The sequence below is a fragment of the Gadus macrocephalus genome, chromosome 14 (assembly GCF_031168955.1).
Source record: "Gadus macrocephalus chromosome 14, ASM3116895v1".
Taxonomy (NCBI): Eukaryota; Metazoa; Chordata; class Actinopteri; order Gadiformes; family Gadidae; genus Gadus; species Gadus macrocephalus.
Window position 1 is genome coordinate 15,383,677 of NC_082395.1, and position 24,384 is coordinate 15,408,060.

The 24,384-nt window shown below is 41.9% G+C and overlaps 2 protein-coding genes across 8 annotated transcripts in view; one reads left to right on the forward strand and one right to left on the reverse strand.

Annotated features, from left to right (window-relative positions):
• Positions 1-16,811, forward strand: part of coro2ba (coronin, actin binding protein, 2Ba) — a 35,113-nt gene extending 18,302 nt beyond the window's left edge. For 3 of the 4 annotated variants that reach the window (XM_060070727.1, XM_060070725.1, XM_060070728.1), the window contains 11 exons: positions 665-865; positions 10,322-10,438; positions 10,977-11,126; positions 11,816-11,980; positions 12,277-12,393; positions 12,499-12,603; positions 12,723-12,819; positions 13,230-13,342; positions 13,602-13,692; positions 14,721-14,860; positions 15,094-16,811. In XM_060070727.1, the coding sequence (XP_059926710.1) occupies positions 665-865; positions 10,322-10,438; positions 10,977-11,126; positions 11,816-11,980; positions 12,277-12,393; positions 12,499-12,603; positions 12,723-12,819; positions 13,230-13,342; positions 13,602-13,692; positions 14,721-14,860; positions 15,094-15,228 (1,431 nt within the window). In that variant the 3' untranslated portion in view covers positions 15,229-16,811. The remainder of the gene's footprint in view (positions 1-664; positions 866-10,321; positions 10,439-10,976; positions 11,127-11,815; positions 11,981-12,276; positions 12,394-12,498; positions 12,604-12,722; positions 12,820-13,229; positions 13,343-13,601; positions 13,693-14,720; positions 14,861-15,093) is intronic. The other variant, XM_060070726.1, reaches the window with a different exon arrangement.
• A 267-nt stretch (positions 16,812-17,078) lies between these two features.
• Positions 17,079-22,359, reverse strand: anp32a (acidic (leucine-rich) nuclear phosphoprotein 32 family, member A). Of its 4 annotated transcripts, none has more exons than XM_060070732.1 (7): positions 22,126-22,359; positions 20,659-20,808; positions 20,438-20,560; positions 19,652-19,850; positions 19,385-19,509; positions 18,116-18,173; positions 17,079-17,971 (listed from the first exon to the last, which is right to left on the reverse strand). In XM_060070732.1, the coding sequence occupies exons 1-7, from the start codon at positions 22,177-22,179 to the stop codon at positions 17,910-17,912; spliced, it is 771 nt and encodes a 256-aa protein (XP_059926715.1). In that variant the 5' UTR covers positions 22,180-22,359; the 3' UTR covers positions 17,079-17,909. The 4 variants fall into 4 exon arrangements, with proteins under 4 accessions (XP_059926715.1, XP_059926713.1, XP_059926714.1 ...); XM_060070730.1 differs by having other exon boundaries at positions 17,079-17,974; XM_060070731.1 differs by having other exon boundaries at positions 18,113-18,173.
• Between the last annotated feature and the right edge of the window lie 2,025 nt (positions 22,360-24,384).

The following is a 24,384-nucleotide window of genomic DNA, read 5'->3' on the forward strand; positions in this document are numbered from 1 at the left end:
TCAATGGACTGAGAAAATGAAGCCGCGTTACGACAGGGTTTTCCCTCTCCGCTCCAACAAGGAACACAGGCAACATTTGAAGTTCCTCTCGTTCCTGAGGGATTAGGCTAGTTGTAAGAGTCAAAGTGTCTTTTAACTCTTGATAAAGTCTCCAGTCGAGGACACATTTATTTCCTGCTGCCCAGTTGGCAAGGCCAAGCCTGTGATGATCACGCTTGCGAAACCAACAATCAACAGATATTTGGTGAAAGGGTTGCATGTATTGGCTTGGTTTCAACCCAGCCAATACATTTAACATTCTACAATGGATTATTTGAGATTATTTTAAACATCAATTGGAAAGTTTCTTGGTGAAAGTGCTCTATGCAATATTGAATATAAATGAAATATACTTTTTAACATTCATGAAAACGTCTTGTTATGTCGAATAACAGAGACCATAGTCTAAGCTTACTCCATTTAATCAACACAATACACCACGGAAAGAGTCACGTGAAACAGCAAACTTAAGTAAAACAAAACACTGTGATTAAAGCAGAACACTGCACTGCACGCAACAGTGCAAGACATTCGTTGTTTCTTCTGTAATTCTTGAGAATGTATTATTATCTATGTATTAGCATTGGTACAACTTTTAACATCCTCTGATATGTTACTCCCTCAGATGTCATGGCGCCCGACCTACCGAAGCTCCAAGTTTCGAAACGTCTACGGCAAGGTGGCCAACCGGGAACACTGCTTTGATGGTATCCCCATCACCAAGAACGTCCACGACAACCACTTCTGCGCCGTCAACTCCAAGTTCCTGGCCATCGTGACCGAGAGCTCCGGAGGTGGTTCCTTCATCGTTGTGCCCGTATCCCAGGTAACTTGTGTTGACTCCAAACACATCCACAAAATCCTATGGGTTTGCTGAAGCAGCAAAGGGCCTGTGAGGAGAACTTTACTGGCTCATGATCCCGATGTGAAGTTGAAGAAAATGTCCTTTAAATGTTAAGGACAGTACAGAAGGTAATACAATAGCACTTTACTAGAAGTACATAAGTCTTTTAATCTATAGATTATGAGCTCTAACAATGCTTCTTGCCCCAAATGCGGACTGTGTAAAACCAGCAAATTCATATATTTTGACACATGCTCTTAGAGCATAAATGAACCCAGTTTCTTTGAAGTTAGTATGTCATCGAGCATGAGCATCCTAAGGAGCAACGTCGTATATTAAATGCCACTCACACCATGGTATACTATAATGGTATAAGGAGGGTTAAGCCTCTCGGGCGCAGCCAATACCGTTAACTGCTCCCCCGAAGGAGCTCCTCACAATGGCGTTCACCGGTCGGCGGCGACACGCAAAAACAACAAGATACTATACAGCTGCGGCTGGTGGAATTTATTTGAGGGGGGGCTGAACGTTTGCATTCCAAACCCCTGTAGGGGGGTCTGGGGGCATCCTCCCCCACCAGATTTTTTTGTGATTTTCACAAACAAACGAAGCATTCTGGTGCATTCATTCTGACAAAATAGTAAAGGCAAAAAAAGAACATTTACTTACAAAGACGAATGGGGCCAGGGAAATAAGTTTTAAGTTAATTTTTTGCCCCTTTTAGAAATCAGCAACATTAAGAGTGCAGATACATCAACAATAACTTTGAATTACACACAAGGTAACATTCTCTCTCTCTCTCTCTGTGTGAGTGAGAGAGAGAGAGATAGAGAAGTGTGTTACGGCCAAGTAACTGTGTAATTGTGTTGGTAAATGTCACTCATAAATATATCTACCGTCTGCATTAGTATGCATTTAGACAAATACAATGAAATATGAATTCCACAAAATTCATGTAAATGTGCAAACTTTTGTGTGGTTGTTGAAGACACACTTAAGGCATGATACCAACATAGGTTTGCAGAGGACTACATACAGTACAATATGCACACTGAAGGCCTGATGCCACCATAGGTTTGCAGAGGACTATATACAGTGTGTACACTGAATAGGTTTGCAAAGGACTACAATATGAACACTGAAGGCCTGAACTGAAGCAACCATAGGTTTGCAGAGAACTATATACAGTATGTACACTGAATAGGTTTACAGTGGACTATACACAATATGCACACTGAAGGCCTGATGCCACCATGTTTGCAGAGAACTATATACAGTGTAGGGCCAACGATGTTTCTAATGTGAAGCTTCAGCTTGACGCTCCGTTTTCCCTTCGTCGCATACCTCATCCACTATCCACGATAATAATCCACCGGACCACGACGTGATGTTTTTAAAGGGTTTACTTGTCCAACGCAAAATACATAAAACAATCCTTTTCCACAATGAGGTTCTTATTAGAGGTACGAGAACGAGAGAGAAATTGAGAGAGAGAGAGGTCAAAAAACTGTGTGGCTCCACGCTTGTATAGAGTGGCGAAGTCACGCCCCTTCCGGTAGGGCTCATGGGACCTATGAGATCGAAAAATATGAATGGGTGTCAATGGAGAGAAAATAATTATTTTCTGGTCCCAGTCTTTATATGCCCTGGATTACACATATGTTGTTTGTGGATTTAAATGATAATTTTTCATGCAAAGAAAACTAAAAATGTTCGTGAAGAAGTTTGATAATTTTAGGTTTTATGTGAGGCCGCTTTGTGAACTACAGCTCTTCGCTGCTCTCGACGCATATGATATACGTCACCACACCCGCCCTTGGAACCTCTTTAATATGTCCATGCTTGGAACTCGGCACAGAGATGGCGATCTCTCTGCCCCACTTCACCGCTTTTTCCAAGGGGAGGATAAAAGCATCGAAAGAGGTGAAAACCATTATAAGTCGGGGCACGTGCAGAGTTTCAGTTATGCCGATGGGAAGATTGTCGGTCTTCTCCACGCCAGTCGCAGGGAGCGTGACGTCACATACGAGCCGTGTAGTCTTTCTCGTTGTGTTTTCTCTACAGCCTTTATCTGAACAATTGCACAATAAACGGTCGAACTCTTTGCATGAAAAATTATCCTTTAAATCCACAAACAACATATGTGTAATCCAGGGCATATAAAGACCGGGACCAGAAAATATTTATTTTCTCTCCATTGACACCCATTCATATTTTTCGATCTCATAGGTCCCATGAGCCCTAACGGAAGGGGCGTGACTTCGCCACTCTATAGAGTGGCGAAGTGCAAAAGAGTTCGACCGTTTATTGTGCAATTGTTCAGATAAAGGCTGTAGAGAAAACACAACGAGAAAGACTACACGGCTCGTATGTGACGTCACACTCCCTGCGACTGGCGTGGAGAAGACCGACAATCTTCCCATCGGCATAACTGAAACTCTGCACGTGCCCCGACTTATAATGGTTTTCACCTCTTTCGATGCTTTTATCCTCCCCTTGGAAAAAGCGGTGAAGTGGGGCAGAGAGATCGCCATCTCTGTGCCGAGTTCCAAGGGCGGGTGTGGTGACGTATATCATATGCGTCTAGAGCAGCGAAGAGCTGTAGTTCACAAAGCGGCCTCACGTAAAACCTAAAATTATCAAACTTCTTCACGAACATTTTTAGTTTTCTTTGCATGAAAAATTATCATTTAAATCCACAAACAACATATGTGTAATCCAGGGCATATAAAGACTGGGACCAGAAAATAATTATTTTCTCTCCATTGACACCCATTCATATTTTTCGATCTCATAGGTCCCATGAGCCCTACCGGAAGGGGCGTGACTTCGCCACTCTACGTCAGTTAGTCTCACACCGCTAGTTAAAAACCATTAAGTTCCTGTCACACTTCAAAATAAAGTGATTAAATGTGCGCGTACACCGAAAACATTGCAAGTGAATTACAAAATAAAAGTCTATGCATTCGAAATTAACACAATTAACTATTATTATATTTACTATTATTTCACTTGACAGTTGGAAAATCCAACTGTCATTGTAAAATATGAACTTAAATAAAGTAGGCGCATTTAGGCGCCTACATACAGTATGTACTGAATAGTTTTGCAGAGGACTATATACAATATGCAAAATGAAGGCCTGGTCCCACCATAGGTTTGCAGAGAACTATATACAGTACACTTGAAAGGGTTGGGGGGAGGTTGTGAGGGTCTGCAACCAGTGTCCATCTCAAGGGAAATACATATAGGCTAGTGGAATAAATAGGAGTTGCTTACCTCTAGCATGGCTAGCTTCACACAGTTGTTCATATGCACTCTTGCTCGCTTGTGGTATTTTTATCCGTTCTGACAGATGTTTCAGGTCTGTCAACCCTGTCTGTGTCCATGAACTATCACACCCACTTGTTTTAAAAAGTATACAAGGAAAGCAAAAAATTGCATTGGCATACCCACAGCTAGTTAGCCAAGCCTGAACCATACTCTGGAAAAACTTCTCTTGTAGGCTCTATCCTTTTCTCTTGCTTGCTGGGTTATGTTCACTTCTGGCTTTTCGGCTCCGAGTTCTTTTACTTGTAATTTTGCTGCAAATGTTCTTCTTTCGAAGGGATTCATAAGCAAAGACTTAACTGAATTTGGGGCTAGCTGAACTAACAGGGAAACAGTGGTAGCAGTACTCAAAGTCGCCATCTTGGTCGCGCAGTGGACGGTGCACTGCGCTTGGGTCTTGAGCGCCCCAAAGCCATACAATTCGACGACGCTGATTGGCGAAATTATGTACTTTTCTGCCTAGCAACGGGGTACCATTGGCTAATAATTCAGGGATGTAGGGCTGAGCGAAGTGCGCCCCATGAGTGCGCCCCACGGAAGACATCTACTTCACCAAAATGAACGCTGAACATGTAAGTGAAGTAAGATTTAATTATGGGGGATTCTAAAGATATTCTAAAGTAAATGCATTATTCGAATGCAATTAAAATAGATTAATGCTCAAATGAGAAGATTATTAAAAAATATATATATAAATATATTTTAAAAAGAAAAGATGGCCGGTCGGCGGGAGGGCGGCGCCCCAGCGCCCTCTATAGGCCAGCAGCCACTACCTGTTTTATCTACATCACAATATCTTTTCAGCATGGTGATGAAATAGCATATCTTATTATGTTCAAGTTCATAGAAGACGTACTAATAAGGTTAACACGCTTTTGGGTTCGCTCGCACTTTAAAGGTAGACTCTGCCAGGGTGTGTTGTCGGACCCCAGGCATGGGGCCTCTTGCTAGCACAATGCAATCAAGTCCCCAGAGGAGCACACTTCCAAACATCACAAGACACAGATACAATAACATTGCTACAACTAGGGAAGCTGTGTGTGTGTGTGTGTGTGTGTGTGTGTGTGTGTGTGTGTGTGTGTGTGTGTGTGTGTGTGTGTGTGTGTGTGTGTGTGTGTGTGTGTGTGTGTGTGTGTGTTAGTCTTATCCTGTGTGTTGGCATAGTAGTATGTTTGTTGCCTATGCCAAGTCTGTAGCAAAGCCTCGTTACAACATGTAGTTCAATCCCTTTTTCATGTTAATAAATCCTTTGGGATCCAGGGGTTTAGATTTGATGGATATAAGATTCCTCCAAAAAAGTCAAGGTCTTCTATGTTGTTCATCATATGAGAATCAACTATAACATTCTGAAATCTTACTTGTGTCAGTGAAATATGCAGTGAAAATGTTTTAAATCAGTCTTAACTGTGACTAAAGTCTAAATGAAATGAGGTGGCGCTTTCATGAGCTGTAGTCCTGCTGTGTTACTGGAACCGAGAGACAATATGCTCACAAATCTCAATAGTCTCACAAAATGTCCTTAGATTATCTGAAGTCTCATGGCAGACAAGCTCAAATCAGGGTGAATATGGTCTTAATTTTCTTAAATTGGTGAACAAAAACTTGGCCAGCAGTGGTCAACTGTAAAAAACCCAAAAGATTGAGTCAATACTGTGAAGACTGGCCACTGTAGAAACACACTTTGAAATCCCGTTCTGAGAGCTTCATCCTCTCTATTGTTATAATATAGTAAAAGCCTATATGAATACAATGATATTAGCCCAATAGCCCTTACCTCGGTGATCATGAAGTCACTAGACAAGATCATGGTAACCCATTCCAGTTTGCATACAAACAAGGTAGTACAGAGGAGGCAGAGGTTACACTGGTGTACATCTTATCTAAACATCTTGCCCAACCAAAAACTAATGCCAGGGCTCTTTTTCTTGATTTTTCATCTGCATTTAACACCATTCAGCCAGACATAATTTTCAGATGAACCCCTATCTTATTGACTGGTATTTTTCCGTTCTCACAAACAGGGTTAAGCTAGTCAAGGTAAATGACGCACTATCCTCTCAGAATACCAGTGTTGGAGTACCCTGAGCTGTATGCTCCACTGGGCTGTGTACCTTGTACACTTCAGACTGCGCCAGCAGTGTGCCAAATCAATATATTTAACAATCTTCTGACGACTCCACCGTAGTGACCCTATTCACCCAATCCCAGGAGCATACACTGTACCAGGTAAATGTGGATTGCTTAGTCAAATGGTTTGATAAAAACTTGCTCATCATTAACAATGTGAAGACAGAGGAAATAATTTTTGGAAAACCATCTAATCTTCAACTTTCCCCAGTGAAGATCCATAATTCAGAAATCAATTTAGTCCCGACCTACAAACTCTTGGGTGTCATGATAGACGGATATCTATCATGGACCTCCCACATAGAATTTAGTTGCAAAAAAACACAACAGCGTATCTATTTCCTGCGGAGATTAAGGCCGAATCTCGATTCTTCCCCTTGCCCCTTTTGCTTTGTCTTTGTCTTTGTCTTAACCAAGACAAAGACAAAGACAAAGCAAAAGGGGCAAGGGGAAGAATCGAGATTCGGCCCAAGTGAGCTCTCAAATCATCTTAAAAATAAGGGGTACATAGCACTCAATCTTATCCCTTAATCTTGATCAAATTGGGTATTGAGACACCACTAGCTCTCACATGAACGCGCAACTTCAAGGGTAAGGGGGAAGATAAGGGGTAAGGGGAAGTATTGAGATTGGGCCTAAGTTTACTTGGAGCAATTAGCCAAATCATTTCTTTGTTCTTTACGTCAGTGATTCAGAGTGCAATGCTTTATTGTACTATAGCTTGGCAGCTTTTAGTCAAAGCTAAGGCAAAACTATATCATCAAATTAAAATTTGTTCAAAGATCATTGGACTACCTGTAGCACACCTCTTCCAGGAACAAGTTCAGCGCTCAGCCTGGCCAGTTAGTTTCTTCTTTAAAACGCAACAGACGCTATTATACATCAATCCATCCTTTTGTTAAACCAATAAATTAGTTGCCCAGGGATGCAACAATTATTTCAGCCCAAACTGACAAATAAAGTTGTAACGTATCGTATATACTATATTACAGTATCTCACTTCTCAACTGATAAAGTCTGCATAAAGAATTTATGTTGGCTTTGAACTACTCTTATTATTAGATACAGAAAATAAATCTATAATTGTTGAGTGAAAGTAGAATACTCAAACTGTGCCGGGAATAATAAAGGGAAACTATTTTAACAGACAGAAGTATGGAATGTGTGATGTCATCAGTCACATTTTAACCACTGGAAAATCAAATCCTGCCTGCCCTATTTGGCAGATGTGGTCATTACACACTCTTTAGAGCTGTGTGTATGTGTGTGTGTGTGTGTGTGTGTGTGTGTGTGTGTGTGTGTGTGTGTGTGTGTGTGTGTGTGTGTGTGTGTGTGTGTGTGTGTGTGTGTGTGTGTGCGTGCGTGCGTGCGTGCGTGCGTGCGTGTGCGTGCGTGCGTGCGTGTGTGTGTGTGTGTGTGTGTGTGTGTGTGTCACTCAAAATGATCAGAGAAAAAGCGGACAAAAAGAAGGAAAATTATGTGGAAAATAGCTGGAATATTTAACAATCCAATATGTTTTTTTGCACTCTCGCCGCATTTATTTTTCCTCTTCAAACAAGCGTGTTTGTGTGTTTCTTACACATAGATAAACACATCTGCCGCCTAATGAGCAGCGATGTGGAGTAGGTCTGGTGTGTAACGATGCCACGCGTGGAGATGCCCATATGGCCGGGCATCAGTCCAGAATAACCAACACACAATCAGAGAAGGGAGGGGGGGGGGCAGCATCTGGCCCCTCCAGTGGCCATTGAAGGCTGGGTTGTGATTGAAACACCTTTTGAAGATTTGAATATAGGAACAATGACTGTTATTTATAGGCAGATAGCACTGGTTGCTTTGTGCTGCAGAGTGCAGTGCTGCTGCATCCTTCTTGATGGTGCAGTTCCCTGTATCCTTTGTTGCCACATCCTCACAATGTTTACCCCTCTCTAGCTCTCCCGCTCTCTGTAGGGAGTCAAGAATAGCGGAGCCTGCGTGGGTGGGAATAGCACAAGTGGTGATATATAACGGCACAGATGTGTGTATCATTTGGTATTGAAGGAATGGTATTCAGTGTTCTCACACTGTTCTGCACTGTTTTTGGGTGTTAAAATAAACCACGTCCCTGTATGTCACTGTTATAACCTGCCAGTGTAATATGTAGACCAACTCGGAGTTGTCATTGTGTGTATATTCTTATTTTTTATGCTCTAGTTATTTAATAAGGAACAGTGGGTTTTATCTACGGAAAAGGATTAGGGCCACACATAAAAAAATATTGAGGTCTGACATTATTACTTGATATAATACTTACTATAGAAGATGGCCCTCAGAATAAACGCAACCTACAAAAAAAAGTTTGAATGTGGGACCATATTTACACTCTTTTTTGTATTATATCTTAGTGAGCCCATTTCTGCAACCCTTTAATTTCAAACTGCAGCCATTAGATATAAAAAACTAACTGGTAAGGAAATGTAAATACTAATTATAGCACGGTAGTCCCGACTGACACAACCTGACCACCTCTGTTGCAAGGTTGTTACTTCCGTGTTACAGTGCTCGATCCAATGGCACAATAGAAAGTTATGGTTATATATTATATATAATATATGATGATAATATTTTATTATCATACAATTATGATTGCACATCAATAACAATTTCTCTTTTCATTGGATACACTTAGTCCTAGATAGAGCTTCTTTCTATCAGTCACATTGGACATAAGATATACGCTCTATGTCCCCACATAGAGCAGGTGTGCATTTTAAACTGGCATGTTGTGAGAAATCCCCAGGAATAAGCTAAATGTATTCATTAAGCCGAATACGTTGAATGACTCAGCAGAATTGCTTTCAGTGCAATCATTTAATTGCTGCCATCTGGGAGAGGGAGTTGCCAGCAAAGTGAATGTTCTCCTAGCTAAGCCTCATAGCAAGCATTATGAATTAGCATGCAGCAACATTCATCAAGTTGACTGCTCTAATTAGGAGGCCTGGAGAGGAGACCCAAGCAAGCGGATTTCTAAATGTTTTTGGAAATTTATACTGATGTCTTATTTATGGCCCATTTTGCATATTGAAGCGATCTTCAGATTGTATTAAAAGCCAACACAAGAGGTCATAGCTGAGCCAAACGTATGTGATACCTTTTGAACACACACCTGCGGCGGAGCTAAGGGTTGAGCCGCATAGTAATAACTTTAAATTGACAGTGCCAGTAGAACATCTGTTCAAGGCCATGACTCAAGCTACAAACCCTGAGCTTCACTAAAACTAGCACCCCCAAAAGTCAACTAAATATAAGCCTTTGGCCAGATAGTGGCACAGTGGTTTTGTGATGCAGATGAACATTTAAATTGGTATATATAGCGTACATGAAACCATATACTGCCCTACAGAGTCATGTGGTTATGAGTAAAAGGTTTAACATAAATCCATGTAAGCGCTTTGGTTTTTCATCCTGTAGTTTTTCTGGGGATCACAGCCAGAGGGAGATACTGTTGTGTGATGATTATGAAGATGATTATTTAAAGCACACAGCCACAAGGGAGGCAGTGGGGTTTCAGTGTGCTGGTTTATGCTCCTATTGAGGACACATGAGTACCAATAGTTTAGTCCCCTCTGTACACAAACACACACACACACACGCGCGCGCACGCACACGCACACACACACACAGGGTTCTGAGGACAACATGACGCTCTCGGCCTAATCATTGATGGAACCAGAAAGAGGTCAATGGCTCCAGAGAACATCAACATTATTGACCCCATGAACGATACATAAAGGACTCACAGCACTCCTTTTGGGAGCCATTGCCTCCCTGTGGTCATGTGTCTTACTGCAGAAGTTTGTCCCTTTGAAATACAGTTTATCCCTTATTAAGCATTACATTAGCATTCTGATGTTACAAGGACATTTGTTTGAATAATGCGCTAATTTATTTGGCATATAATGTATTGTTTATTTTCTATTTGTTGTTATATCTCTTTTCCAGTATGGCCGAATAGACCCTCGCCACCCTAAAGTTTGTGGTCACCAAGGTAACGTGTTGGATATCAAGTGGAATCCGTTTTTTGAAAACATTATCGCCTCATGTTCTGAAGACACATCGGTAAGTAAGACCTTCCTAATGTGTACTGTTCATATTTTAGGTGCAAACTCTGAATGCATTATTGTTCAGGCTAAGGTGAAGAACTATTGATTTACATTTCCACACCCTCTCAAGTTTTCGTCTGTATGCAGTGTTATAAGTAATGCAGTCTCAATGTCTGGTCAGTGCAGCTCTGGTTGCTGCAGGGTAATCTCTCGTGCTGATCTCCTATACAAGCTCAAATCCGCCCTAATCCTAAAGCCACTGTCCACCTTACTCTGATGCAACATATTTTCTATCACGGGAATCTCAAGCTTTATTACTGATTAGGAATCAATGTAAAAACAATGAATGTGAGCTACTTCATAATGTTATCATTGTCAGCTATGAGCTTGTGTGTGTGTGTGTGTGTGTGTGTGTGTGTGTGTGTGTGTGTGTGTGTGTGTGTGTGTGTGTGTGTGTGTGTGTGTGTGTGTGTGTGTGTGTGTGTGTGTGTATTGTACTGTACAGACTCGTATCAGGTGACTTATGCTCTGCCGCTCCGTCCCCGGCGCTGCAGGTGCGAATATGGGAGATTCCGCAGGAGGGCCTGCGGCGGAACATGACCGAGGCGGTGCTGGAGCTGTACGGTCACAGCCGGCGCGTGGGCCTGGTTGAGTGGCACCCCACCAGCAGCGGCATCCTCTTCAGCGCCGGCTACGACTACAAGGTGCCAACCCACCTGCCACATCCACAGCCACTTCACAACCCCACGCATCGAGGCGGGAAGCAAACACTAGAACAGGGGGGACGATATATTGTGATCGTCAATCCGAGAGCTTGCATTTCTTTTGAATTCACCGTTCATTTCTGATCTGAATATCAATATAACTGATTATGCATACACCATGCCACTTATTTTCATCAGTGAAATGCGGACCTCCTACCAGATATTTCAAAAGGTCATGCGGAGGAGTAGCTTGAATAACATTACCATATCATATTCTAGATTATGTGACTCGCATCTACTGTTGGCTGCTCAACCTAGTCCATTTTTCCAGGTACACTCAGAAGCACTTTCCTATGATAAAATGAACAATTACATATTTTCGTCAGTGTTTTTTCCCATGGCCTCCCGGTTCATTAAGTTTCTCTATACACTTATCCTGACTGATTTTCTAAGAAAACTAATTTATGTAATTGAACACACGCATTGAGGGAAGGAATGCCTAACCCCCCCCCCTCTCTCTCTCACAAACCCACATATACACACACGCGCACACGCACACACACACACACACACACACACACACACACACACACACACACACACACACACACACACACACACACACACACACACACACACACACACACACACACACACACACACACGCGCACACACACACACACACACAGGTGCTGATCTGGAACCTGGAGGTCGGGGAAGCGGTGAAGATGATCGACTGCCACACAGACGTGATCCTCAGCATGTCCTTTAACACGGACGGCAGCCTGATGGCCACCAGCTGTAAGGATAAGATACTACGGCTGATGGAGCCGCGCTCTGGCAGAGTCCTGCAGGTGAGGGAGAGTCCTGCTGATTGAGACCCATGCTGTTACTGTAATGCTGCACTCGTCAGATTGGAGAGTTGTAGTATTGTATTTTACACTACTCTGATTGACGGGCAAGAATGAGTGTCCGATCCAATCAGGGAAGTAATGCAATAGACTCTCTTGAATCAACTCATCAACTCAGACAAAGGGAGGCCCAGTCCACTGGATATTCTTACTGCGCATTATAGCTCTTAAATCCTAAACTTATTGAAGAGTGCACTTTTTAATGGGGCTTTAAAAATGTTGTTGTTGTTGTTCTGTAGCAAGCCAACTGTAAGAACCACAGAGTGAATCGTGTGGTGTTCCTGGGGAACATGAAGCGGCTGGTAACCACAGGAGTGTCACGCTGGAACACCCGACAGATCGCCCTCTGGGACCAGGTCAGCACCAGCCACCGGGAGTAGAAGGACAGTGACTGTGGGAGGTGCATCGGTACTGCATGTATAATGGTATTGACTGTGCGTCGGTGTGTGTGTCTTCCTAAGGAGGACCTGTCGATGCCGATGGTGGAGGAGGAAATAGATGGTCTCTCAGGACTACTGTTCCCGTTCTACGATGCCGACACACACATGTTATACCTGGCCGGCAAGGTGTGACTGCGTTGACGTATTCGATTTTGACACATAAACAGTATTGCTAATCTTGCCGAGGAATAGGGAACAAGCCTCCTTGTTATTTGTTTGACCAACGCTGTGTAATGATTTTGCAGGGAGACGGCAACATCCGTTACTTTGAGATCACCACGGAGAAGCCCTACCTCCAGTACCTGATGGAGTACCGCTCCCCGGCCCCACAGAAGGGACTCGGTAGGTCCCTCCGTCAGACCTGTCTTAATAGTGACCGCGCTAAACCCACGACTCCAATGAACATTTGGCATTGCTGTCGATGGCACGTAAACTCACTGGTTCTACAGGGTTCCCCACAAACCATTACTTGAATATCGAGGAATAAATATTCACTCTTGAATTTTGCGTATCATTTTTCTGACATTGACAAGCCATCATGTGTATTTATGTCTTGTATCAATTAAAAAAAATGTGTTTAAGAAAGATTGTGTTATAAATAGGTAGTTGTTAAAACATTTGTGGTATGGGCCCCTTGGGGCCATATGGCGGGCATTTTGGATTTCAGCAACCAGTTTTATCCGACAACCAGTTAGCGTCAAGAACCGAGACTTCATTGGCAGACTCTGATTAATCGTTTGTGCTCTTTACAGGTGTGATGCCGAAGCACGGTCTGGATGTGGCAGCATGCGAGGTGTTCCGCTTCTATAAGCTGGTGACCCTCAAGGGCTTGATTGAGCCCATCTCTATGATCGTGCCGAGGAGAGTGAGTGGGAGAGGACTGCAAATTTCCGAACCAATAGAACCTATACATTTCCAGCTGTGTACTTGTTTTAAATACCTTGCATCAGCATTATTACCAATAACGCATGATGTATAATACACTTAGTTCAACACTTCTGTCTACCTAATGGGATGTGGTCTACTTAATTGGGTAGGTTGATGCTCTTAGAAGCACATAGTAGTACGATGGCTATACATTGATGTTTTGGAAAATAATGAGTCTTCTACTTCCTGGTTTAAAGTCGGACACATACCAGGAGGACATCTACCCTATGACCCCAGGAACTCAACCCGCGCTAACGGCCAGCGAATGGATAAGTGGCATCAACAGAGGTAAAACTACACACGAAAGACAACGGCACACCACGTAGTGCTGAAAATGCAACTATTTTGATTAAGATACATCATTGTTCGTCACTTAAAGAAACAAATATGTTTGTATACAATTACGTTAGTTGAATAAGTTAAAACAGTAATACAAATGCTTAATATTTTGCTTTTAGATAATAAAACGAATAGAACAGATAATTTATAAATACACTAAGCAAACCAAGCTAATTTAAGATCACTTCAAATAAGCTTTAACCGGGTAAAATAGCATTTCATAGACATACTGATTAATCGATAATTAATCAGTATGATTATTGTATTGATGATTAGTATTGATTGAATGAATCAAGACAACAATCAAATTAACTGTTAGTTGGAGCCCTACACTCTAAAGTGGTTTAATAGACCGCTGTTGTTCAAGCCATGATAAGAAGGTCTGAGCTCAATGTGGCCTCGTAGGACACAGCAATCCTGTGATCTTCTGCGTGATTCACAGTTGGATTGCAGGTAAATTTAAAACAGTGTGTTCATTTGATATAGCCAGCTGTTATATATGAGAACTAAGTTATCGTTTATATAGTACCTTTAATGTGTATCTTCATTTTACAATGTGTGCAATGCTTTCCAATAGGCTGTAGCTATGGTGATTACAACTCCACAATTAAAGTGTTTAACTGGCCATCAAGCCACGTCTACTTCCTCATCCCCGTGAAAATAACATTGGATAATTATCAAACAAGTAATGCAAAACATAATTATTCAATGAATTTGGGAATATGTCCTGATGACTTACCCATGGCAAGTTTATTTATTAGGTAAAGCTGATGTCCTGAATTTAGTCATGAGGACAGAAATTAGAGTGTCTATGTGTTCGTAGTGTTGTTCGTCATCTAATATGAAGAGGATTGCAATTTCTTAGATCCAACCACTGATGAAGGGGTATTTGTTTGTGTATTTCGACTGCTGATCTGTACCAGTTGTCGTTTTGAACACACGCTCATGTGTGTCTTATACGTCCATGGTTCAACCAGACCCAGTTCTGATGTCCTTGAAGGAGGGGTACCAGAAGTCAGACCAGCTGGTGTTCATAGCCCCCGCAAAGGAGAAGAAGAGCGTGGTGGTGAATGGAATTGACCTCTTAGAAAACGTACCACCCAGGACCGAGAACGAGGTGTGTGTATCTGTGTATATTTGTGTGTGTGTGTGTGTGTGTGTGTGTGTGTGTGTGTGTGTGTGTGTGTGTGTGTGTGTGTGTGTGTGTGTGTGTGTGTGTCCATCCTGTGAGAGAGTGGTTGGTTGGCAGGGAGGGGGGGTTGACGGTGTTAGGGGTTTGCATGGATCGGAGGATGAATGGCGTGGGTCTGTGTAACCAGTACAAACGGTCTTCTCCCTTGCCCCCTGCAGCTCCTGCGGATGTTCTTCAGGCAGCAGGAGGAGCTGCGGCGACTAAAGGAGGAGCTGGCCACTAAGGACGTGAGGATACGGCAGCTGGAACTGGAGCTAAACAACCTGAAGAACGTTAGCCCAAACAATGTCTGACCTCTGACCCCCCCCCCCCCCCCCCCCCCCCCCCCCCTATTCCCCCTCCGGACTGACCATTCAGATCCTTATGCTACCCAATCAAGCCTCTTTTAAGCCACTCCCCCTGTCCCCCCCTTCCAGGCCCACTGTGAGCACCTTGTGACTGACTAACTTAACCTCTGCTCTGGTCTGGGTGGCGCAACAAAATTCATGTAATCACTGCAATCATGTTAAATAATCAACCGTTTCATGGGTTGTCACCTTATGATTCCTTATGCTTTTTTATTTCATCCAGACAATACTTTGACTTTTGAGGAAGTTGCTACAAGTCAATAACACACAAAAACAAACAAACAAACAAACAAACAGGCACATATTCACATATACTACATATACACACACACACACACGCACACGCACACACACACACACACACACACACACACACACACACACACACACACACACACACACACACACACACACACACACACACACACACACACACACACACACACACACACACTCCTCCCTCCAATCTGTTTCCATTTGCTTGCGAAAAAGCGAAAAACAACAATCAGGGAAAAGGACTGTTTCTCCTGTTGCGTGTTTCCTTCTTCCCCAAGGCCTTAGATCTCTGGATCACAGCAAGTTGCAGCCACACCTGTGTCTATAAATGACAGCAAATTAAGATAGTTTGCTTGTGTCAGATGTTGGCGGGCTCTGAACATTTTCAGACAGAAGGAACCTAGATGTTTGTATGAACTTTCCTCTCCTACAACTGTATGAAGCAAATATTTTCTGGTGTATAGTTACTAGCGGTCTGAAGCATTGTTTGTCAAACCATTGCTTTTTTAGGGATGCCTTTAGTGTGTGTGGGGGTTAATGCTTATATTTTGATATTGCTTTTATTTATTTGTCACTTTTTACCCTTTTCTGCTAATAACACACAGTATGGCTTTGAGGGGAGTGTTGTATGTCATGGTTGGACCGATGTTGATTGCGTTACTCAATTGGGATCTGAGGCGTTATCTAGAATATCAAGCTGCCTCTTTACTGCTTCAAAATAACGCTGCAATGAGTGTGTTCGTCTAAGGTTACCAGGACAGTACATGTATGTTTTTGATGAAGAAAGCCCACGACTGCTGTTTGGATGGGTTTGAGTATTCACCACCGATATCTGGAGAACTTCCCTCAGACTGAACTAATGCGACTCTGACATTTTTTTCATCCTCATACCTTCCTCTTCACGTCAGTGTTTTCCTTTACATGAGGTTCAGAAAAGTTGTGAGATTGAGAGATTACAAGTTGAAAAGAAAGTGATTGTGTTACTGTACGTGCAGCACATAAACTGCCACTCAAGAATGTCGAATCTAAGATGAAATCAGACTGCTGACATCGCTATTCCAAATATACCCAAAACCTTTCATATAGGGATTGTGTCTGTTGGCGTTTCTTTGTGTTTCTATGCAAAATGGCAAGATTCAATGTTCTAATTTCACAAAAAGATTATCTCCCAAAGTAGCTCAAACTGCATTATCTCTAACAGGATTTATTTCTAAAAAGCAACCACAATAAATGAACTTGGATATGGTGTAGAATGAGTGTTTAATGGACCTAATTTTCTTACACCCTCGAAATTCTATAATGCATCAAGCTGAATGAAGACATTCATTTTGATTTTATGAACACTAAAAGCAATTTCCATTGGAATTTGCAGTTTTCCCTATTCCTCACATTCATGCCATCTGCGTGTCACAAACAATAGACCAACATTGAACATTGCTCTTTATGTAAATATTATGCATACAAAGTATGTTCAAGTCCAATAAGTATTACACTGCACATTTTAGATAAAGCCGCAAACGCAAGTTTATATTTTTATTACAATTTGTTGTTTAACTCATTGTACTTAATGTCAGCCAACATCAAAGAGAATACAAAAAAATAGATTTTGGTCATTATTTACAAGAACACGTAACTTCCGAACTATCAAAGCTGGGTGGTCCAGGAGATTGGAGCATCTGAGACAAAGGTAGATCTTTACTTGCTATAATTTAGAAATGGGACCTGGAATGGTCACACTGTGCATGTTCAGACGAAGTTTTCCACACCACAACAACAGTATTGGCATACTTGGGACACCACAAACATATAACTTACTTATAAAATGTACAATGCAAAGAATAAAATAAGATTAAGACGAGGAAAGAAAAGGACAGCCGTACATGAGTTCCAGTGGTTGAGTTTTCAGACATGCACCTTTTCTCTATGTAAGGGATGGTTCCATTTTAAAATATGCAATTTATCAGAAGAAAAATTCCTACACAAACAGGGATAATTATTAAAAAATGTCATATTAGGTGTCGTTACAAAATCGTATCGCCATAAAGGAGCTTAAAATACACAATTAAGATCAGCGAATCAGAAACTCTGACTCATATACTTAAAATTAAGTTATTAACCCAACCCCCCCCCCCCCCCCCCCCCCCCCCCCCCCCCACACACACACACACACACACACACACACACACACACACACACACACACACACACACACACACACACACACACACACACACACACGGCTGGCCACTAACATGAAGTACTCAAATAAACTCAAAAAGATAGTACAAATGGGACTGGGAAGTGAGAAGGAGGGGAAGTTAAACAGTCGGTACACAAAGTGAAAGCAATCCTCAATCGTCTTCCTCTTCCTCTTCTTCATCAAGTTCCCTTTTTCTCTTCTGGCCTTGCTCTTCTTCTAGGAGAGAACAGAGCAAAATTAGTTTTTAATAACTTAAATATGGTCTAGGAACCCAACTGGAAGCCATGGATCTAAGGAAAAAGCTAAAACTCTGGACAATTATGATCAACCAGCAATATAGCAAATGTAAATTACCACCATCTTCATCTTCCCCATCATCAACTTCTCTGTCATTCAAATCATCGTCGTCCTCTTCCTGAAAGACAAGTAGAAAGTACTTTGAATGATCTTGAATAATGTAACAGTTTTTACAACACATAGGTCATTACAGTGCCCTGTACTACGAACCTCGATTAGTGGGTTAGCGAGGTATGTTGCGCTCAAAGCCTGGGTTAGCTGTGACATGAAAGTCAATCTCTAGCGTCGCTGTAACACCATGGTGACTTATGCTATCAACCAAAACCTGGTCGGGAGCAGGTTTTCCGCTAAGTCTGTCGGGTTCGATCGGCGAGCGCAGCTTCCTAGCCCCTCCTTCCTGTGGACCGCAGAGCCCGTTTCGTACAGGGGCTCTACGACAGAGGCCCTTTCGGGACCGATCCCTAACCATTGCCTGAGAATATACTTAATGAGATACAGGTTCTCATCAGAGTGAGTGTCAGTCTTAAATTTCTGCGTACGGGGTTCGTCACCCAAGTGACGCGCAGTTATGTGAAGCTTAAAAAGGTCCCAATTGTCGTTCATATGAAATACTTATTCACTAAAGGTTATGGAATTATATTTTTGTGCTTATTTCGAACTTGAACCCATATTCTCAAGGCCGTGCTGGCACCACATCTATGGGGGTAAAAGGCATGATGCTAGACCGGCGAGATTTGAACCCCGGTCGCTGGCGTTAAGGTCTTATACTAATCCACTACGCCACCACGCCACCACAGCTATTTCTCAGCGGTTGAAAATATATGACATACATTTCTTACATAGGGTGTATTTAAAGTGAATCCCCTAAATTATAGAATAAGGCAGGTTGGACGTTGCTTATGCATTTTGAAATCATCATCACTCTATTCGGATTAATGGTGAACAATTCTGCAATGACGAGATAAACGCCCCTTTCACGTGAACGCGCATTGAACTTAAAGTGGAAAACCTGGCTTGACTACTATAATCCTAAGTGAGCGTCGCAGTACCATTTAACTCTGATCTCGAGTTGCGTCTCTGTCAATCCAGGCTTACCCAAGATAGTCTGGTATGTTCAGCGAGGTTCGTAGTATACCCCACAGGTCACTAAATAAAATTGGATTGCGATGATTAAAAATGTAAAAACACACCGACAAGACACGCATTAAGCCATCTGTACGTTCGGGACTACTGTAGAAAAATGGCAATGCACCTTGGCAGTGCAACCTGGTGGGCTCTATGAAATAGACTTCTACAAAGTGCACCTCAAAAAAATAAATAATATCCTACCGAATCTGGTTTTTCCTCTCCACTTAAGTCATCTTCCTCCTCTTCATTCCCCTCATCTTCGTCTTCCTCACCCTCATCATCGTCATCGTCTACTGGTGCAACCTCTTCATCCTCCTCATCTACATCTGGGAGAAAGAGGGAAAGGTGTAAAAAATTACGCTACATATTTAAAAAAACATCAATCACCGATAATGTTCAGCAGATTGAATGACGGCATCATAAAATTCCTAATATTCTACATCAACGGCCTACTGAATTCAGACTCACCATCGTCGTCGTCATCGTCCCCATCCAGGCCCTCTGCGTACACCTCTGCGTCAGAGTCCGGGGCCTCCTTGTCACATAAGTCATATCCGTCCAGGTACGTGAGATGGGGGAGGAGCTTGAATACATTGTCTCTGTATTCATTCAGGTTTGTCACTTCGCAGTTGAAAAGGTCTAGGCTCTTCAGGCTTTCCAATTCTTTCTGTCAAAATCAAGAGAAGGTGAAAGTGTATTAATGAACCTGAAACTGGCTATGGGTCACATCGTTTTGAGGTTACAGACAGAATTGTCAGATTAGACCTCTAGGCAGGAGTAAAGGCCAAGGTATACTACCCCGACTCCGTAATCTGACTCCGTAACTACGGAAACCTCTCAAGCCTTCGAAATGATCCGTTGGGATGTCAGTTACGCAATGCAATTCGCCGCGCGATCGATCAATCTTAGTGCTGACTACTAACCATGTAAATATTTTTATAAATAAACTTCCAAAGCTTGTCAAATCTTATTTGACATTTTATTGGTCCTTAATATGCAAAGTAAACATGCCAGGACATGCCATTTAAGTAAAGCCAAGAGGCAATACATATATTCTTAATATGGGAAAATAAATGGGTCAGCATGTAAAGAAGATGTATTTCCTCCCTCATCAATTGGAAAGAACATCAACAGGCATAAATGGAGATTGTAAAATGACCATAAAATATTTCAATCAAACAGATGGGCACCATGAAAAACCGCAAAAGCATATCCTCCTTAGGGAGTTCATATCTTGTAGGCTTTGTGGCTTACCAATGGCTCTATTGTGCTGAGGTCTTTGATTTTGTTTCCACTGAGGTTGAGGTGTGTTAGGTTGGGGCATTTGGCAGCCAGCACCTCCAGTCCACCTGAGATTCTGTTATCACTGAGCTCAAGCTGGTGATCAAATGAACAAAGAGCGCATTTAATGTACACGTTACCCGAGCATTGCTAGAATGTACTGCATTGTGTTAATCTTAGAGAAAACTCCATACCTTTTTCAACTTTGTGAGCTTTGGCAAGTGGGCGACTGTTGTCAGTCCAACGTTGATTGTGCTTAAAAATTCTAATTCTTCAAATTCATCCGTGAGGCCCTCAAGCTCTCCATCATGTGAGCGGCAGTTGTCCAGCACTAGCTCTTTCACCTGCAGAACAAGTCAAGAAATTGGGATATATTACAGCACTGAATTATGTAGCTTACTCAATGAAATGTTGGTCATTTGTTAGTTTATTTGCAAAACCGAAACACATTTGTTTATATTGCATTGGAATTGGCGTAGACAACCACAGATATTATATTTACATGCAATTGCATTTGTTTCCGAATAAATGACGTTTCTCATACTGACCGTCAATATAATTTTCGTTATTAAAATAAAACAAAATGGTGATGTATTTTTGGCAGTAAATTGCACTTTCGTATGAGAAAAAAACAAAACAAAACACACACACACACACGCTGTGTAAGTAGGAGGGGCTGATACAATCCGATTACATAGCTCGCTGACAACGATAAAATGTAACTTACGTTAACATTTTGCGGATGGAATGATACGTAGGCTATTACATGAGGGTTATATCTACAATGTGTATGTGGAATCGAATATTATCTACGTCGAATTTATGAGAATGACATGAAGGGTGACTTCCAATTGCCTTTGTTTCTGGGTAAAATGGCGGCATATCCCATTTCTTGTAAACTAGACTCGAGCAACACGACTCGGAAAACGAGCTTTGAATGGACAAATTCCACAAATCCAACAGCCTCGTTTCTTTTCAAAGCAAATACGTTAGTCCTTAACATAGACTTGCCAGGTCCCTTAAATCACTTTATTTCGCCATCGGTTCATACTACAGAACGAGTTGTAGAGTAGCCTACACACACTGCAGCTCTGTATCCGATTATAGTGCACTTCCATACGATAAATAGAATATGGAAAGCGAGTGTTACTGCATTCTCTGACTATATATTTATAATAACGATGTATAGTAGGTATGTTGTTTACATTTGACATTTACTATCTGATCCTTTGCGTTCGACACGTCGGTATAACGTTGCATAATAAAACAATACAAATATACAACTGTTTTGTGATCATCTCGTACTCGTTCTATAAACCTGAAACAATGCGTTTGTAATAATAATGACACGCCGCAAAGGGGCGCGTTCGGAGCTCAAAAGTTACAAATATGGCTTCTCCAGCTCGCCTTGTTTATACTGCTGGCACAAGCTGCGGTGCATTGACAAACTGCACAATCGTTTTGTACGATTTTAGATCCACAAAGTTAGAGCATTAGTTAAACAGCGATAAAAGGCTATATTAGTGTCCACAGAACAACAATGTAACATGCTACCATCATTTTAAACTTGCAAGAAACTTTGTATCCCCATGCAAGACATCAAACGAAAGATTCTCCATTAGCCCAGTCTGAAGCAGTAGCCTATCAAGTCTTCCTCTTACGTCTGATGGAGTGCGGTTTCGCAGCTCTAGATGAATTCTCTTCTTCATTTCCATTTCTGAATAGTTTATCCTTGATGTGCAAAAGACTATTGAGTATAGTTATCACTGCCAACAAAACTACCACCTCTTGAAATAGACTCTTATTCATTCAAACTTGATCTTCTCGGTAGGCGGGAATGTTTTACGATTGTCGTCACCGTTGACCAATTGCAGGTAGCAGATCTACAGGGGCGGGATTTACAAATCCACTAACCAATAAAGTAATTTATAAAATTGGGTGGGGTTTCGTTATGAGTGTTAGTTAATTTAAGTTTTCATGAAGTGTATTATAATGTGGCATTGCATTTGTGATGTTCATTGCTCCTCCTAACCCCAATCGCCACCACGTTATTCTTTTGTGATCATCCTAGAGTAAACCTTAATATGAAATGTGCTGCAAGTCTTTCTGCACGTATGATAATAACACGACGTGTAAATGTGGGCTACTTGATATTTGAGGAATAATCGTACCTTTATTAGCCATACCATAATAGGGACTTCTCTTAAGAATAACAGTCTTACGTTTTCTGATATTTAAATAAGGCTCCTGGCGACGTGAACTACACTTCCGTTTAGAAACTCGCCATGAGCCTGAAAGAAAAACAAGGTCACGTGACTGCCTCAACGCCATCTTGACATTAACGTGGGCAACATAAATCGACAGATTTGAAATAATTAAAATCAACAAAAGCTTTACCTATTACCGGAGTCCGTTGTTTATAGGACGTCGTCATTGTTAAAGAAAAGTGCGCATAGTATTTGCATGACCACGGTGCTTGTGCGCGCACTTGTTTGCTGTCTTGAGAGTGAGCGCATTTCTTTGAAATCTCTGTCGCATTTCTTTGTCATGATTCATGGTTTTTCGACAACCTCGCGCTTGATTAGAGTCTTCCTCCAATCTCGACAAGAATTTCCACATGACGCTTGCAGGATAGTTTGGAACCATTTTGAGTAGCCTACTGCTTTAAACGCAAAGGCGAGTGCTATATTTCCGTTGGGTGTGTCCTACTTGCTCAAGCTGTATCTACCGATGATAACTGCATAGTGCGTGCATGTATGCGCAGTCCCGACGGCCTTTCGTGTTTCCCGACCTTTCACGCCTACACAAACCCACGCCTAGTTTCACCAACCGCACAGAGGGTGGTTAACGTTAAGTCCAAATACAACATAACAGGTTTGAAACATTTCAGCTAGAGTATTTCGAACCAAATAAAGGCCTACTGACAATAAGCTTACTGGTATTGAACACAATCATTTGAATAAACTATTTGTAATATTTTTTAAATTGCTGTTTAGTATGCATTTTTATGTTATTTGCATGCAGTATGGGGGATACTAGATAAGATTTGCAGCCTTCAAATGATCAGATTTTCCTCAGTTATTAACCGTGCAGTTGACTTTCAAGGCCGCTGGAGTTCGCTGTTGGTGTTTTCTCTCCAATTCCCTCTGATGCTATAAGGTCTGGCTGTAGCCTGTAGTAGGAAATGGACATACACGTCCAACTGCTCAACTGCTACGTGATAGGTGCATGGTTTGATGCCAGCGATGTAAATGATGTCCCTTACTCCCTTTTTAAACATCGATATAGTGGGACATTTTTCAGATGTAATGGAAAGAAAATCAAAAAGAACTAACAAGCTAGCGCAACAGGGTTAGGGTTAGGGTAGTAGTGGTTAGGGTTATGGTTAGGTAGTGGTTGGGGTAGGTTTAGGTTTTGAAAGATGAGATCGAAACTTTCCCACGACCGGAGATAAACCACGCCTCCCCAGAGCTGCCGTGTTCGCAGCCATTGGAAGATGGGATTGAGTGACGTAGCAGTTGAGCAGTTTGATGTGGATGTCCATGTTCTACAGGCTGCAGCCAGACACTTCTCTGATACGTTTGAATGTCCATCGTTTGGAATACGAATCTGCAATCTGCAGCCATTTATGTTTTTTTTCCTCCAAAGTTGTTTAAATGACATAGCTCAGGAGTGTACGTGATCCTTATTTCATGCATTAGTGTGTATTTTTGGATGGACAACCTAATTCGTAATTTCGATGTAGGTTGCACTTGCAGTTTACTAGTCTACCAAAAGGGATTGCTCTTAGTCCAGAAAGCATTTCTAAACCGCCCTACTCGCCTTTATTATATCACCAAGGACGTTTTAGCGTCGTTGCCTATTTTGTCGTTGCATTCAGTATGCATTCAGTATCTCTGTGTACATTTTGTAATGACTGA

Coding starts and splice junctions, on each gene's coding strand:
- anp32a (XM_060070729.1), bottom strand. CDS start 22,179: ATGGAAATGAAGAAGAGAATTCATCTAGAGCTGCGAAACCGCACTCCA. Junction 20,561..20,658: donor AGCTCACAAAGTTGAAAAAG/GTATGGAGTTTT, acceptor TTTGATCACCAG/CTTGAGCTCAGTGATAACAG. Junction 19,510..19,651: donor GGACGATGACGACGACGATG/GTGAGTCTGAAT, acceptor TCTTTCTCCCAG/ATGTAGATGAGGAGGATGAA.